Source organism: Meles meles, chromosome 14, assembly GCF_922984935.1.
Source record: "Meles meles chromosome 14, mMelMel3.1 paternal haplotype, whole genome shotgun sequence".
Lineage (NCBI taxonomy): Eukaryota > Metazoa > Chordata > Mammalia > Carnivora > Mustelidae > Meles > Meles meles.
Window position 1 is genome coordinate 85,939,208 of NC_060079.1, and position 16,089 is coordinate 85,955,296.

General features: G+C 62.8%; 1 protein-coding gene across 1 annotated transcript in view; it reads left to right on the plus strand.

Annotated features, from left to right (window-relative positions):
* TMEM255B (transmembrane protein 255B) overlaps positions 1-16,089 on the plus strand; it is a 39,246-nt gene that overhangs the window by 7,177 nt on the left and 15,980 nt on the right. Inside the window, exons 2-3 of the mRNA XM_046028341.1 lie at positions 553-695; positions 2,851-2,913. Of these exons, the coding sequence (XP_045884297.1) occupies positions 553-695; positions 2,851-2,913 (206 nt within the window). The remainder of the gene's footprint in view (positions 1-552; positions 696-2,850; positions 2,914-16,089) is intronic.

The window sequence follows — 16,089 nt, forward strand, 5'->3', positions numbered from 1 at the left end:
GAACATTCCTCGTTTCAGCGGATGAAAAATGGTCAGGCACGACTTCTGCTGAGGGTTGCCAGGATGACGGCTTTGGGGGACATACAGACCAGGGTGGGCACTGGTTTGGGGGTGAGCCCTGGGGGCACTGAATCCCAGGCAAGAGGGCGGGGCAGGGAGGAGACGTCCCCGCTTGCCCTCATAGGGGTCACCGCTGGGGGGTCCGATATCGGGTGTTGAACCCTGGCGCAACAGGGCTGAAGCGAGTCTGCGGCCGGTGGCTCCTGCTTCCAGCTGTGGGGACACGGAGCTGCGGGTGATACTGCCTGGTGCCGACCAGTGTCCTCAGGAAAGACATCAAGGAGCTGGTGGGACCTTTCGGGCGGGTGGGTGGGTGGGAGGAATGCCCTGATTTCCTGCCCCAGGAAGAGGCGTCCATGCCCGTGCGTGGGCTGGGGCCTTCCAGAGCCGCTTCGGTCCCCTGAGGGAGTGGTCTGGGTAGAAAGTGGGACGGGGGGACCCCGCTCTGAACCCGACCTGTCGCTGACGGTTCCTCGTTTGTCCTCCTTCTAGAAGGGTTTGCGAGGAGAAAGAAGACCTCCCTTTGGTTTGTGGGGTCTCTGCTTGTGGCGTCTGCCTCCATTCTGACCGTCGGCCTCGCCGCCACCACCAGGACGGAGAACGTGACCGTGGGGGGCTACTACCCAGGGATCATCGTGAGTGCTGCTGCCCCTGGGGCCTGTTGGGAGGGCCGCGGGGGTGACGCTGTCCGCTCCGGCTCATGGGGTTGGAGCGTAAAGCAGGTGAGCTGCTGTGGGTGGGTGTGGTCAGCAGAATCTGCGCCCAGAGGACCCGTGTCCTCCCTGGGCCCTGTGGCTGTGCGGCTGCTGGCTGGCCTGCCCCTAGAGACACTGTCATCCTGCCTCGTGTGGCCGGCGTGGCGTGAGCACGGGGGGCCCATGCAGGCGCACGGTCGGAGCTGGAGAGGGGAAGGCGCTGGTGGTGGAGGACGCCCGAGCCAGCCACGGCCCGGGCGCCGGAGCAGGACGGACCCCGGCCTGGACTCAGCCCAGGACCTCCAGACTGAAGCCATCCAAAACAGCTGACCGCACCCCGTCTGGGAGAACAGACATGCGTCTTAGTGGAGGCCGGCCGAGGAGCCCCACTGTGGTCGTGCCAGTCAGTCCCTCTCCTGGGGCAGCCGTGGGGGGGGCCATCCATGCCGCACTTAGGCTGCGGGCACGGATGCCCCCGGCAGACAGGACAGCCTACTGAGGTCTGGCAAGAAGTGCTCCCCGATCTCAGGCTGGTCGCGGGGACGTTCCGGATGGTGAATTCGCGTGCACGCTGTCAGCCGCAGACTTCGCTCCAGGGGTCCCCACTGTGCTTCCCTTACTTTAGTTGTGACCTGCCGTGCAGTGTTTGCGGCAACATGTAAAGGTCTTTGTGCAGAGAAAGTCTCACCAGTAACGTCTTCAGAGCTGCCCGTATTCTGGGGGCCCCACCTTTCTGCGGGGGTGGGGAGGGAGGGGACCCCGGACACAGTGTCGAGGTGTCGAAGGCGTCTGCCCTGAGGGAACCGGGTTCTGGGACCAGGCCGGTTCCGAAGGCTACGGAGGAACGGACGAAATGCACAGGAAACTGCGGGCAAAGTCCCTCCCGTCTGCGGAGACGATGGCAGGAGAAACCGGGGCTGTGGGTTCGGGCCCCTCCTCCTGCGGGATCGAGGGCGCGAGTCGGCGAGCCGTCCCTGTCGTGATGCCGGCATGGGATTCCGATGCTTTGGAACTGGACTGTGGTGTGTTGAAGCTGCACAAGGCGAGAAGCTTCCTCCTTTCTCCGTGAGAATTCTTCAATTCTCGGTGACAGCGTCTCCACAGACAGGGCTGTGCAGCCACGAGCAGCTCTGACTTTACGGCGCTGAATTTAACACGGTGACCCGGAGCGCCCGCCACGGCGCTGCTCTGCGGGTCAGTGTCCCAAGCTCCAAGGTGCGCCCGACCGCCAGCGGGGCCCCCGCCACCTGCCGCCAGCAGCCCAGCCCCCCGTCCCCCATCAGCCGCCCCGCACAGCGATGTCCCCGGGCGCCGGTCCAGCTGACAGGCGTGACAAACAGACGTCTCCCGCCAGGTGGACACAGTCAGTGGACGGGTCCCTGTGCCCCGCCCTGGATCCTTCGGTCCAGGGTGAGCACAGCCAGGGTGGGCTTCTCCTACAGCCCGCCACCCCTCGTGGGGACAGGAAGGCCCCCTCGGTGACCTCCCAATGCAGGAGCCTCCTTCCCCTCTCTCCTCCCCTCCCCGAGGCTACCTGTCCACCTGCTCACCTGAGCCCAACGCTCCCCTGTGCTTGGCCTCAGCTGCGTCCGTGGGCGACCGGCAGCTCCTTGTGCGCCTTCCCTCGGGGCTGGGTCCCAGCGTCTCACCCGAGGAGCCGCCCTCTGGCTCGGACTTGGGAACGGCCCGGGAGGAGCGTCAGGTGGGCCGCTCGCCTGAGGAGCCGATGCAGACGACGGGCCGGCGGGGCTCTGGGCCACCGTGGAGGGGCGGTCCCCCCGTGCCGGCTGAGGGGGCCGTGAGACGCTCCTTTCTGTGATCAGGACTTGACGTAGTTGAACACGGAAGCCGAGACAGGTCAAGTTTCGGCAACTTCGATTCCAGTCCCCAGCATTGCCTGAGCCCGAGAAGCCCACCCCAGCGGGCAGGAGCCTGTCTGCTACTCGGCGGACAGGGTGGCGGGGGGCGGGACCGGCCGGCCTTGTCCCTTGGCGGAAAGCCTTCTAAGAGTGGCAGCGGCCCGCGCGTTGCTTGCTGGGAGGCCGGCCGGCGCTCGGGCACGGACCAGGGTCTCCCTGTACTTCCTTCTGTGCAGCTGGGCTTCGGGGCTTTCCTGGGAACCATCGGCCTCAACCTGGTGGAGAACAGAAGGCAGATGGTAAGAATGTACACGGTTTCTTTTGAATGCGGGGTCATCAGGGTGTGCCTGACCAGAGTATGTTATGGCTACAGCTGGGCATCCTAGGAAAGCCGCCCACCCCAGTCCAGCAACCTAGGATCTGGGCTCACGTTCCCCAGGCTGTGCACTGCACAACTCTGGACTCGGGGCTTAGTGGGTGCCCTTCCCAGTTAGTCTGAGTGAGTGTGGCTTCCGGGATGCTGAGGTGCCTCCTCCAAACAGGCGCGGGGGCTGAGGCACGGGAAGAAAAGTTCAGGGTGTGGGGTGTGTTGGGTCTGGGCTCTCCCAAGCCGAGCAGGGACGGGGAGCAGACGGGCGAGCAGGGGGCCCAGGGCTCTGACGGGCTTTACAGAGGAGGAGGAGACACGGGTGGATGAATGCCAGCCTTGGTCAGTTTTCCGAACGTCGTACCTTGATGCTTGATTTCACTGTCGTGTCTGTTTGCTGATGTGCTGTTTGGGGCTGGAGCTCCAGGAGCAGTCGGTCACTTTCCCAGTCCACGGTGGCAGCGAGTGTTGAATTTTGAGAGGTTTTCAGAGGGGTTTGGGGCCGCGCGGCCGTGACTGGCTGCTCTCCAGCCGCCGCCCCTCGGGCTCTCACGGCGTGCGACGGCTGCAGCAGAGGACCCCGCGTGTCCCCGCTCCTGGCTGCCAGCGACGGGCTGCGGCGGAGCCGTGGTGGCCCTGTCGTCACCCACACCGAGGGACTGGCCCTGAGGCAGACGGGGTGAGGGGCAGGTCCTGGGATGGGGCTGGGGAGCGAGCGGCTCAGAGAGGTCTGGGTTCTGGCAGAAACAAGTGTTTTGTCCTCAGTCTTGGGGTGGGGGCGCCTGCTCTGGGCCGCCAGCTGCACAGAGGTGGACGGGGCCCCAGGGCTTCTCCACACCCTCGGGGGCGAGGGACCCCACCCCGCCTGCCTTGCACAGGCCCCTCTGCCCGGAGTCTCTTGCAGGCGGGGGGAGAAGCAGGACCCAAGAAACAGAAGCACCCTGGCTCCTGGGTCTGCCCGCGGACACCCCGGAGGGGGTCCCCTGAAGATTCCCACGAGACCCTTTCCGTGCCCTCCCCCGAGCGATGTTTAAGAACCTTCAGCAGGAGAAACAGATTTCCTTCCATGCTGAACCACATTAACCCGTGGCTGTCCCTGGGGAGGTCAGGGGCTCACAGCTGCACGTAGCGCGTGAGGCACGGAGCTTGGAAAGAGGCGCCCGGCCGCGGCCATGAGGGGAGAAGCTGCAGCCCTGGCCTCCGCTGTCTGGCGTTGCTGTCCCCGGGGCCATCCCTCCTCCGCTCCTGCCGAGGTGGCCGACGTTGACAGCCCCTGACACGCTTCTCCACGCCATTTCCCCGATGGGCAGGGCTGGCCATGACGTGGGCGGGCAGGGGACACACCCTGGTGAGCGCGTGGGCACCCTTGTGGGCGGGGAGGACCCAACCTGGTTCATGGGCGCCTGTTTCTTCCCCCCTTTATCGAGATACAATTCACACATTTAACGTGTAAAACTCTGTGACTGTTAGCGATCAGTGGGGACGTCACGTCACCAGAGCCAGCCGGAGACCGTTGCCACCCTGTCAGCCGGAAACCCACGCGGTCAGCCCCCGCGCCCTGTCCCCCTCTGCAGCGCCTGGTGCCCGCGACCGACTGCAGGTCTGGACCACGGTGTGCCCGGTTCCTGTCGCTCAGGCTCAGCCGCTCTGTGGCCATGTCAGGACAACGTTGCTTTGTGGCTGAGTCGCGTTCTGGCAAACGGATGGGTCCACCGTGTGTGTCCTCATCCGTGATGGGCGCGGTGGCCATTGCCGCCTGGGGCGTTGGTGAGCAGGGCTGCTGTGGACTTTCAAAGACCCATGTTTTCGTGGCTAGGAGTGGGAGGGCCGAGTCCACGGCGACCGTTGGCAGGACCCCCAGCCGGTTTCCCAGAGCAGCTGCCCGTGTCCCCAGCTGCCGCCCACCAGGGCTCCGGGCTCTCCAAGCCGACACACGGGCTCAGCTGTCTGGTGGGCATGACGTGGGACCTTGTAGATTCCTTGGTCCCTGGTGACCTGGGCTTCCCTTCATGGGCTCATTGGCCTTTTCTCTGTGCAGACAAACGGCTGTTCACATCCTTGACTGATTTTTTTTTTTAAAGATTTTATTTATTTATTTGACAGAGATCACAAGCAGGCAGAGAGAGGAAGGGAAGCAGGCTCCCTGCCGAGCAGAGAGCCCGATGTGGGACTCGATCCCAGGACCCTGAGACCATGACCTGAGCCGAAAGCAGCGGCTTAAACCACTGAGCCACCCAGGCGCCCCCTTGACTGATTTTTAAGTTGGTGACTCGTCTTTGCATCACTGACTTGTCAGAGACCTTTACGCACTCCCCATCCAAGCCCCTCGTCACCCTCGAAAGATGCGTGACCTGTGCACATCCACGCTGCCTGTGGGTTCTCTTTACCTTCCCGACGGTTGCCCCGGAGACACGGCAGTTTGCGGTTTCGGGGCAGCCCGGTCTGAGTGTCTCTCGTCCGTTGTTCGTGCTCTCGGTGCCGTTTCTTTCTTCCTTCCTCTCTTCAAGTTTCGTTTATTTGAGAGAGTGAGCGAGCGTGGTGGGAGGGGCAGAGACCGAGGGAGGGGGAGTCTCCCGCAGACTGTGGGCTGAGCGTGGAGCCCGGCTGGGAAGGTCGTGGTCGGAGCCCAAACCCAGAGTCGGACGCTCAGCTGCCCACACAGGTGCCCCCGTGGGTGCCATTTCTAAGAACCCCACGGCAGCTCCAAGATCGTGAAGACTCACCCCGTGCTTTCTGAGCTCCGTCACTTACATGTAAGTCTTCGGTCCGCGGCGAGTGAATGTTTGCGTACGCTGGGCGGTAGGGGCCCCACCTGCGTGCGGCAAGTCCGGCTTCTCCCCGGTGAATGGGTCTCGACGCGCTTGGTGGTAGCCTCCTGGCCACACGTGCGTGTGTCTGCTTCTGTGCTCTCGGTCCTGTCCTTTCCGTCATGGGTCGGTCCGTCTGTCCGTGCGCAGCGTCTCCGTTACTGCTGCTTTGCAGTGGGTCTTGAAATCAGAACACGAGTGTTCCTGCTCTTTCTCTTTCCCGGGGTCGTTCTGGTCATTCTCTGCACAATTTCGTAGGAGTTTTCCCACCCGCTCGCCCATTCCTGCAGCGAGGTCAGCTGGGGTTCTGCCGGGGACTGTGCGCGATCTACGGGTCAGTTTACGGGGTGTCGCCGGCGTACCGATGTTACGTGTCCTGACCCGTGAACGTGGGACGTGTTCCCGTGTCTTCTAGATCCATTTCACTTCCCTCGACAATGCTCTGTTGTGTTAGAGTCTGTTTTGTGCTTCTTTTGCTAAGTGTATTCCTAAGCGTTTCGTTCTTTTGGAGCTCGTCAGGGACGGAATTTCCCCCTAGCGTTGTGCTCGGACGGCGCGTGTGAAAGGACAGTACGTTCTCCGTGTCGCTCTTGTGTCCTGTAGCTTGTTGGACTCGTTCTTTTGTTCTGACAGACTCCAGGGGCTTCCTCAGGACTCTGCGTCCACCAGATCATGTCCCCTGGAAGTCGACGTAGTTTTGCTTCCTCTTTCCGCTGCGGATGCTGGAGGCCTGTTTCGCGGCTCCAGTCAGAGGACGGCAGTGGGGGGCCCCGCTCGCCCTCAGGCTCCCCCACGCTCCAGACCCGAACCTTTGGAGGGTTGTCTGTGATGCCGGGACCGTCTCGGTTCTCCTTGTCGGGAAGACGCCCTCCAGGCTGACTTTGTAGGACACGAGCACCCTTGAACTCCGCACTTCCTGCGGACGCCGACGGAAACCTGTGTCCGCCGCGAGGCGCCGTGTCAGCTGGGGGAGCTGACTGGACCCTTTTGGGCCCCGGTTTCCTCGTTCCCAGGCTGCTGGCAGCACCCAACGCAGTGCCGGCCAGAGCGGGTGTCCCGCCACAGTGGCCACGGTCAGACCCGTTCTCAAGCACCCAGGCCTTCAGGATGTTTGGGTTCCCGAGCCGGTCAATGGCCGAGAGCACGCATTTCACGTGCGCCCAGATAGGTAAGGGCGCTTTCTTCTTCCCTGATTCCTTTTCACTTTCCTCCGACACACATTTTCAGCGTCGGCTAAAGCAGGCAGAGGAAGGAGTGTACCTCGTGGTCGTCTTGGTCCCACCCCTTTCTTCCCGTCTTGTTTGGAGCAAATACCAGACACAGTCCGGTTGCATCTCTAAATAGTGTCAGAAGGTTCGGGGCAGAATCTGTGTGCGTGGCGTCGCCGTCCCCTCCAAAGGCCTCTCGTGAGTCGCCTGCGACGTCCTAAGAATGCCCAGAATGAGTCAGCTTTCCGTATTTTTCTATTAGTGGTGAGTTACTGCCTTCTCCTGCCCTGGACCGACGCACGAGTCGTCGATTTCAGTGTCCGCTCTGCCGTCCACACGGCCCCAGGGCCAGGAGGAGCACGTGGGGGCCTCCTGTTCTGCCTCTGTACGCGTGAGACCCGCGCAGACACACAGACACACAGACACAGACAGACACACAGACACGCACAGACACAGACACAGACGCACAGACACGCACAGACACAGACCCGCGCAGACACACAGACACACAGACACAGACACAGACAGACACACAGACACGCGCAGACACACAGACACAGACGCACAGACACACAGACACAGACCCGCGCAGACACACAGACACACAGACACAGACACAGACGCACAGACACGCACAGACACAGACCCGCGCAGACACACAGACACACAGACACAGACACAGACAGACACACAGACACGCGCAGACACACAGACACAGACGCACAGACACACAGACACAGACCCGCGCAGACACACAGACACACAGACACAGACACAGACGCACAGACACGCACAGACACAGACCCGCGCAGACACACAGACACGCACAGACACAGACACAGACGCACAGACACACAGACACAGACCCGCGCAGACACACAGACACAGACCCGCGCAGACACACAGACACACAGACACAGACACAGACGCACAGACACGCACAGACACAGACCCGCGCAGACACACAGACACAGACGCACAGACACGCACAGACACAGACCCGCGCAGACACACAGACACGCACAGACACACAGACACAGACGCACAGACACACAGACACAGACCCGCGCAGACACACAGACACAGACCCGCGCAGACACACAGACACACAGACACAGACACAGACGCACAGACACGCACAGACACAGACCCGCGCAGACACACAGACACAGACGCACAGACACGCACAGACACAGACCCGCGCAGACACACAGACACGCACAGACACACAGACACAGACGCACAGACACACAGACACAGACCCGCGCAGACACACAGACACAGACCCGCGCAGACACACAGACACACAGACACAGACACAGACGCACAGACACGCACAGACACAGACACAGACGCACAGACACGCACAGACACAGACCCGCGCAGACACACAGACACACAGACACAGACAGACACACAGACACAGACAGACACACAGACACGCACAGACACAGACACAGACGCACAGACACGCACAGACACAGACACGCGCAGACACACAGACACGCACAGACACAGACACAGACGCACAGACACGCACAGACACAGACCCGCGCAGACACACAGACACACAGACACAGACAGACACACAGACACAGACAGACACACAGACACGCACAGACACAGACACAGACGCACAGACACGCACAGACACAGACCCGCGCAGACACACAGACACGCACAGACACAGACACAGACGCACAGACACGCACAGACACAGACCCGCGCAGACACACAGACACACAGACACAGACAGACACACAGACACAGACAGACACACAGACACGCACAGACACAGACACAGACGCACAGACACGCACAGACACAGACACGCGCAGACACACAGACACGCACAGACACAGACACAGACGCACAGACACGCACAGACACAGACCCGCGCAGACACACAGACACACAGACACAGACAGACACACAGACACAGACAGACACACAGACACGCACAGACACAGACACAGACGCACAGACACGCACAGACACAGACACGCGCAGACACACAGACACGCACAGACACAGACACAGACGCACAGACACGCACAGACACAGACCCGCGCAGACACACAGACACACAGACACAGACACAGACAGACACACAGACACGCACAGACACACAGACACAGACACGCGCAGACACACAGACACACACAGACACAGAGACACGCACAGACACAGACACAGACGCACAGACACAGACAGACACACAGACACGCACAGACACAGACACGCGCAGACACACAGACACAGACGCACAGACACAGACAGACACACAGACACAGACACACAGACACAGACACGCGCAGACACACAGACACACACAGACACAGAGACACGCACAGACACACAGACACAGACGCACAGACACGCACAGACACAGACACGTGCAGACACACAGACACAGACGCACAGACACAGACAGACACACAGACACGCACAGACACACAGACACAGACGCACAGACACAGACAGACACACAGACACGCGCAGACACACAGACACACAGACACACAGACACAGACGCACAGACACGCACAGACACAGACCCGCGCAGACACACAGACACAGACGCACAGACACGCACAGACACAGACACAGACGCACAGACACGCACAGACACAGACCCGCGCAGACACACAGACACACAGACACACAGACACAGACGCACAGACACGCACAGACACAGACCCGCGCAGACACACAGACACGCACAGACACAGACACAGACGCACAGACACGCACAGACACAGACACGTGCAGGCACACAGACACAGACGCACAGACACAGACAGACACACAGACACAGACACACAGACACAGACACGCGCAGACACACAGACACAGACAGACACACAGACACAGACACGCGCAGACACACAGACACACACAGACACAGAGACACGCACAGACACAGACACAGACGCACAGACACAGACAGACACACAGACACGCACAGACACAGACACGCGCAGACACACAGACACAGACGCACAGACACAGACAGACACACAGACACAGACACACAGACACAGACACGCGCAGACACACAGACACACACAGACACAGAGACACGCACAGACACACAGACACAGACGCACAGACACGCACAGACACAGACACGTGCAGACACACAGACACAGACGCACAGACACAGACAGACACACAGACACGCACAGACACACAGACACAGACGCACAGACACAGACAGACACAGACACGCGCAGACACACAGACACAGACGCACAGACACGCACAGACACAGACACGTGCAGACACACAGACACAGACGCACAGACACAGACAGACACACAGACACGCACAGACACACAGACACAGACGCACAGACACAGACAGACACACAGACACGCGCAGACACACAGACACACAGACACACAGACACAGACGCACAGACACGCACAGACACAGACCCGCGCAGACACACAGACACAGACGCACAGACACGCACAGACACAGACACAGACGCACAGACACGCACAGACACAGACCCGCGCAGACACACAGACACACAGACACACAGACACAGACGCACAGACACGCACAGACACAGACCCGCGCAGACACACAGACACGCACAGACACAGACACAGACGCACAGACACGCACAGACACAGACACGTGCAGGCACACAGACACAGACGCACAGACACAGACAGACACACAGACACAGACACACAGACACAGACACGCGCAGACACACAGACACAGACACGCGCAGACACACAGACGCACACAGACACGGCAACCCTCCTGGGACCTGGTGTAAAGTCCACGGAACCCATCAGGCTGCTGGGAGTCGACACGCAGAGAAATGTCTCCTGCCACGGGTCAGGACCCCAGGCGGCCTTCGTCTGGTCCAGGGGAGCCGGTCTTCTGTGTCATGTGACGGGGCCCTGGCTGTGTCCCCCCACCGTCCTTCACCTCTTCTGCTTCGGGTCTGGACAACGCAGGACCCTCGCCAGCCTTACTGGGGGGCGTCCAGCCCCTTAGCTCCGCACACAGAAGCCGAGGCAGCGGGTCCCCGGGACCAGGCTGGGACGCCCTTTGCTGCACCCGAGGAGCCCGAACATGGACATGGGAAGGTTCCCCGGGGGCAGTGGAGGGTGGACACTCCCGGTAGCATCTGGCCGGCCCTTGGCCCCTCTCCCAGCAGCGTCTGGCTGGCCCTCAGCCCCTCTCCCGGCACGGGAACGGACGGCACCTTCACTCTCCTCCTCTCCAGCTCCTTGGGCTGTGCCGGGGGTTGAAGGACAAGGGTGACCACTTCTTCCGGGCAGAGACGCCACTACCCACACCCTCCAGAAGTCTGGTTCGTGCGGGGAGAAGGGCGGCATGCGGGGTGAGTGGAGAAGCTGTTGCAGCTGCCCCGACCCCCACCACGGGCCCCGCGGGGGCTTGTGATGGGAAAGTAGGTCCAGCTCCGGTGTGGAAGCCCGGAGCTGAGGCCTGGGAACCTTCACAGCAGGGAACACAGTGTCACAGCAGCGAACAGTGAGGACTGCTCTGGGCGGGGGCTGCCCGCTTGGAGCTCCGCGGGTGGCCAGCTGCCAGGCCCCACCTGTCACCACCTCTGTCCCGCCCGCACGGCCTCCTTCCTTTCTGCGCGGCACCGGCGGCAGGGGTAGGGTGCGGAGAGCCCCCAGGGGCCGCGTGAGATGTATGCGGGACAGCACGTGCCACTCTGCAGGGGAGCGTCCCGCGACCCTTACTTTTCCTGCGTCCTCCGTGACTCCCGCTCGCTGGTGCCGCAACATCCGGGTGTATCCCGCCGACCAGACCGGGTGCTCCTGGGTCCGCTTCTACGGGTTCGTGCTCACAACGGGGCTGGAATTTGTTTCCGCTGCCACGTGTCCCCACGACGCCTGCCTGGACAATCTGAGCGGCTTCTGGGCGGGTGCAAATGCGTCCCCGTTTGGAAAGGGCCTGGGAACCTTCCGCTGGAGAGCCACAGCTGCCGTGCTGTGGCCGCGCGGCCGCCGAGAGCAAGGGACGCCTGCAGCTTCAGCAAGGGCCGGAGGACGCCAGGCTCGCGGCCACGTCGTAGGAACAGAAATGACTGATTTCGCCTCAAGGCAGTCACACCAGCAGGAACGGCCACTGCTGCTCAGAGGGCACCGGTGTCCCTCGCGCTTCCTCTGTCCTGTGCGGGCACCTCCGCTTCTCTCCCTGCGCACGGCGGGCTGCGCACCGGGACAGGCTCCGGGCTCCATGGCAGATGGGGCTCCCGCGGGGGCTGCACCGAGAGGGGCGGTGGAGGCTGGGGAGGCTCGGAAGGGCCGGTCCCGAGGCTGGGACTGGGGTCAGAAGTGCCACGTGGACTCGTCCCCTGGGGCGGCGCGTGCCCGGGCTCTGCCCCCAGCGCGGGTCCCCTTTGGTCTCACCTCGCCCCGTGTGCAGACCCGCTCGCGCCTGCCCTGCGCCCCCCGCGGCCGACTGTCTCACGCTGCGTGAGATCCGCGGTTTCCCGCCGCCCCGAGCGGGTGCTTTCTGCTTCCAGGAATCGGATCTCTCCGTGACCACCGCGGTTGGCACAGTGGTTCTCCGCCTCTTCTTACAATCCTTGTAATTCCCGTAAAGTGGACAACGATGTCCCCAAGTTCATTTCTGATTAGTCACCGGTTCGGTTCTGGTCCTCTGACTTCAGCCACGGACGTGCCGGCTTTGTCCTTGTCGAGGCGCCGACTTCCAGGAGCTCAGGTTGTCTTTGCTCCCTCCCGCGCGCTGCCTCTCTGCGCGGACCTCTGCCCTGTCCGTGGCTGGCTGGGAGCTGGCGTCCGGCGCCTGACCAGAGCCGCCTGCTTCGTCCGTGTGTTTGCGGCCGAGAGTCCCGCCCGCCTGCGGCTGCTCCCCGAGCGCTCGATTTCAACCCGTTTCCCTCAACCTGGGCGTGGCCTCCCTGCCGAAGTCTTCTCTGACCCACTGGTTGTTTAAGGTTGTGATGTTTGGTTTCCACACATCTGCGGATTTTCCATTTTTCCACCCGTGGTTGATTTCCAGCCCCGTCCCTGTGGCTGGAAACAGGAAGAGGTGGACGGCGGGAGTGTGGGTGGACCGCAGCCTGGGGGGCCACGGGGGAGGCAGGGTGGTCCGTGTGTTGACGCGCACCAGGGCGAGGCTCGGGCCCCAGAGTCCCCGGCAGGGGGGCTCCAATCACAGCGGGGGCAGATGGTACAAAGGCGACGAGGGACGCACAGGGACAAGGGACACCTGGTGAGGGATGGCCCAGGAATCCCAGCCCCTGCTTTGGGTGTCAGGACCGCCCGCCGGCTCCCTGGTGAGGGCCTGGTGACGTTCTCCTCGGCAGACCATGTCCCCGCTAGTCTAGTCCATGTAGTGCCCGACTGGGCCCCTGTACCTGCGCCGGGGGCCACCTGCCCCTTCTGATTAACCCCCTTCTGCCGGCACGGATGTCTCTCTGAGCCCCGTGGTCTGACCACTCTGCCGGCCTGTGTCCCCTCCAGGTGTCCCCTGCAGACCAGCCCCTTGCTCCATACCAGTTCCCACCCTGGTCGTCACTTGCCGGGGTCATCGTCCCTGGAGTCAACCGTCCCCTTCACACCTGCGCCCTTCCACCCCTGCAAAGAGGGCTCTGGGGCCCCAAGGCCGGCCTTCACAGACCCTCCTGAGAGCGCCGCTGGCCCAGTAAGACCTGACCCCGTGGCAGCCCTGAGTAGTCCCTGGGGGTGTCTCGTGCCCCGGACGAGAGGCCTGTCCACGACAGGTGACAAGCTCGCCCCCACTTTTCTCTCTTTCTCCTGCATTATCAGCACGGCTTTATCCACGGTGTTCGGTTTTCAATCTGGCTTCCCTACTGCCGTGTAAACTCTGCGAGTCCAGAGGTGCCCCTCCCTCATCCGGTGGGGGGCTGGGGTGGTGAGGCCCGTCTCCCCCGTCCTCGCGGGCTCATGGCCCCGTGTGAATGTTCACCCCTGTCCTTGTGGGCTCAGGGCCCCATGCCGAGTGCTTGTGCGGTGGCCCCATGTAGTGTGAAGCGCGTGGCTGGCCCGGGCAGTGACTTTGCGAGGGCGGTGGCGGAAAGGCCGGGCCAGTCGAAGCTGACGAGAGCCTTCAAGGGACGGGCAGTCTGTGGGAGAGCTGGCCGGACGTGTCTGCTGGCAGAGATGTCGTGGGAGGTCACCAGGCCACCACGGGCTCAGAGCCGGTCCCATGGCAGGACGCAGAGTGTGGCCTCCTCCGGGGGCTGCCGAGTCCGTGCAAGAGGAACTCACTGGGGAGTCGGCAACGTCCCGCTCGCACGCTTGCGGTGAGAGACGTAGCGGCTGGCGCAGGGCCGCTTCCGGAAGCTTCTCAGAAAAGTGGCCAGTGCTTGGGGGTTGTACTGGCCGGCACCTGAGCCGAGTGTGGGAGCACGAGGTGGGGGCACCCACTTCCGACGAGGGCCCAGCGGCCAGGCCGTCCCCAGACCCCAGCGGACCCCAGGAGTATTGTCACTGGGGACCATCCAGCTCCTTGAGGACCCCAGAGTGGCCTAGGGGGATGGTTGGGGCTGAGGGATGCAGACGCAGAAGAGGGGAGGGTGCCACGGAAAGAGAGTCGACGCCGTGGCTGTGTGGCCTGTGTCGTCCAGGGTGCCCAGGGGTCCAGAGCATCGCGGGGCGCGTGCACAGGGGTGCTCGGCGGCGTTCTCACTGGGGAGTGGGCTTCGGGTTTGTGTCAGGGCTTCTGCCCCCTTCCCGAGACCACAGCTGCTTGGGAGGCCCGGTGGAGGGCGCGGGGCTGCGTCCCAAGCTCCTGAGACTGCAGGGGGGCCGGCCTACCCTGCGGATGACCATAAGGTCATAGCTGTCAGTTCGTGGGGGGCACACGCGCTCACGGCCTGCGAGCTCGAAGGTGACACTGTTCGTGCTCAGGCCCCGGGCCGGGGACAGCCCCAAGGGACGTGGCAGTCCTTTTCCGACAGGGTTTCTCCCTGCGGGCCGCAGGGCTGCCCCGGAGCAGGAGCCAGGGATGGGGCCCGATGCTGAACGGGGCTGGGCTGCCTCGGGTTTCCGGCCAGTAGGAGCGGATCGGCCTGTCCTCCCTGAAGGCCCGAGCTGGGCAAGGCCAGGCCACATTGCTCGGGGACCAGCCGGGCAGGCAGGGCAGGAAGCTCGAGGGCCCCGCCGTCAAAGTAGGTGCTTTTCATTCGTTCATTTATGTATTTTGGGAGACGAGGTGCCTGGCCTCCCTTCCAGGAAACTTGGAAACAGCCGGCCGTATCTTTTTTGATGTTTTAATGCACTTTTCACAACAGCAGTACGAACGCAGGGAAGTCTGGTGCCGGGTAACCTGCAGACGACGTGCCGGGGACTTCCCCATCCTGACCCTTCCACTGTGCGCAGGAGTTTCCCGAGGACGAAGCCATGGGGCTTCCCCGTCCCGCCAGGACGAAGGAGGCACTCTTGCCTCTGGCCACCTTGCGCGGTCAGCGGGGTGACTGCGCGGCCCCGCCCTGTGCCATGGTCTTCACGGGCCCCCGCTGGGCTGGGCAGCCCTTGTGTGCGCAGACGGCCTGGTGGTCGTGACGAAGCCGTTTGCGGGAGAGTTGGTTTGGGCGCCGCCCCGGGCCACGGTATCATAGTTCTGTGTTGTTTGGAGGAACAGTGGGCAGCGCTTTCTGCACACCCCCCCCACCACGGGGCCTTCAGTCACTTTGTCATGGACTGTCAGCAACGTCGGACTGTGGGGACGAGTCGGCGACCTCGGCTTCGTCACGTCTTCGACAGAGTCCAAGGAGGCGCTCCGGAAGGGTCTGTTCGGGCGAGAGTGAGTCGGGGCCAGCACCTCTGTCTCCAGATGGGGAAACCGAGGCCCAGACAGTCACCAGCTCGCCGGCCTTCGTGAAGTCAGGGGACCATTTCCCCGGGGACTGGCGGGGCTGGGGTCCAGGGTGAGCCACAGGGCTGGCCCTCTCCCTGGCCCCCGAGTGCCCCTCCCGCCCCCGCTCTGTGCCCCGGAGAGTCAAGCAGGTGGCATTTCATACTGGCTGCCTGGGCTTTGTTGGACAAATAAATAATTCAGGCCGACGAGGGTGAAGAGGACGCGGGCCCTGTGCAGCAGCGG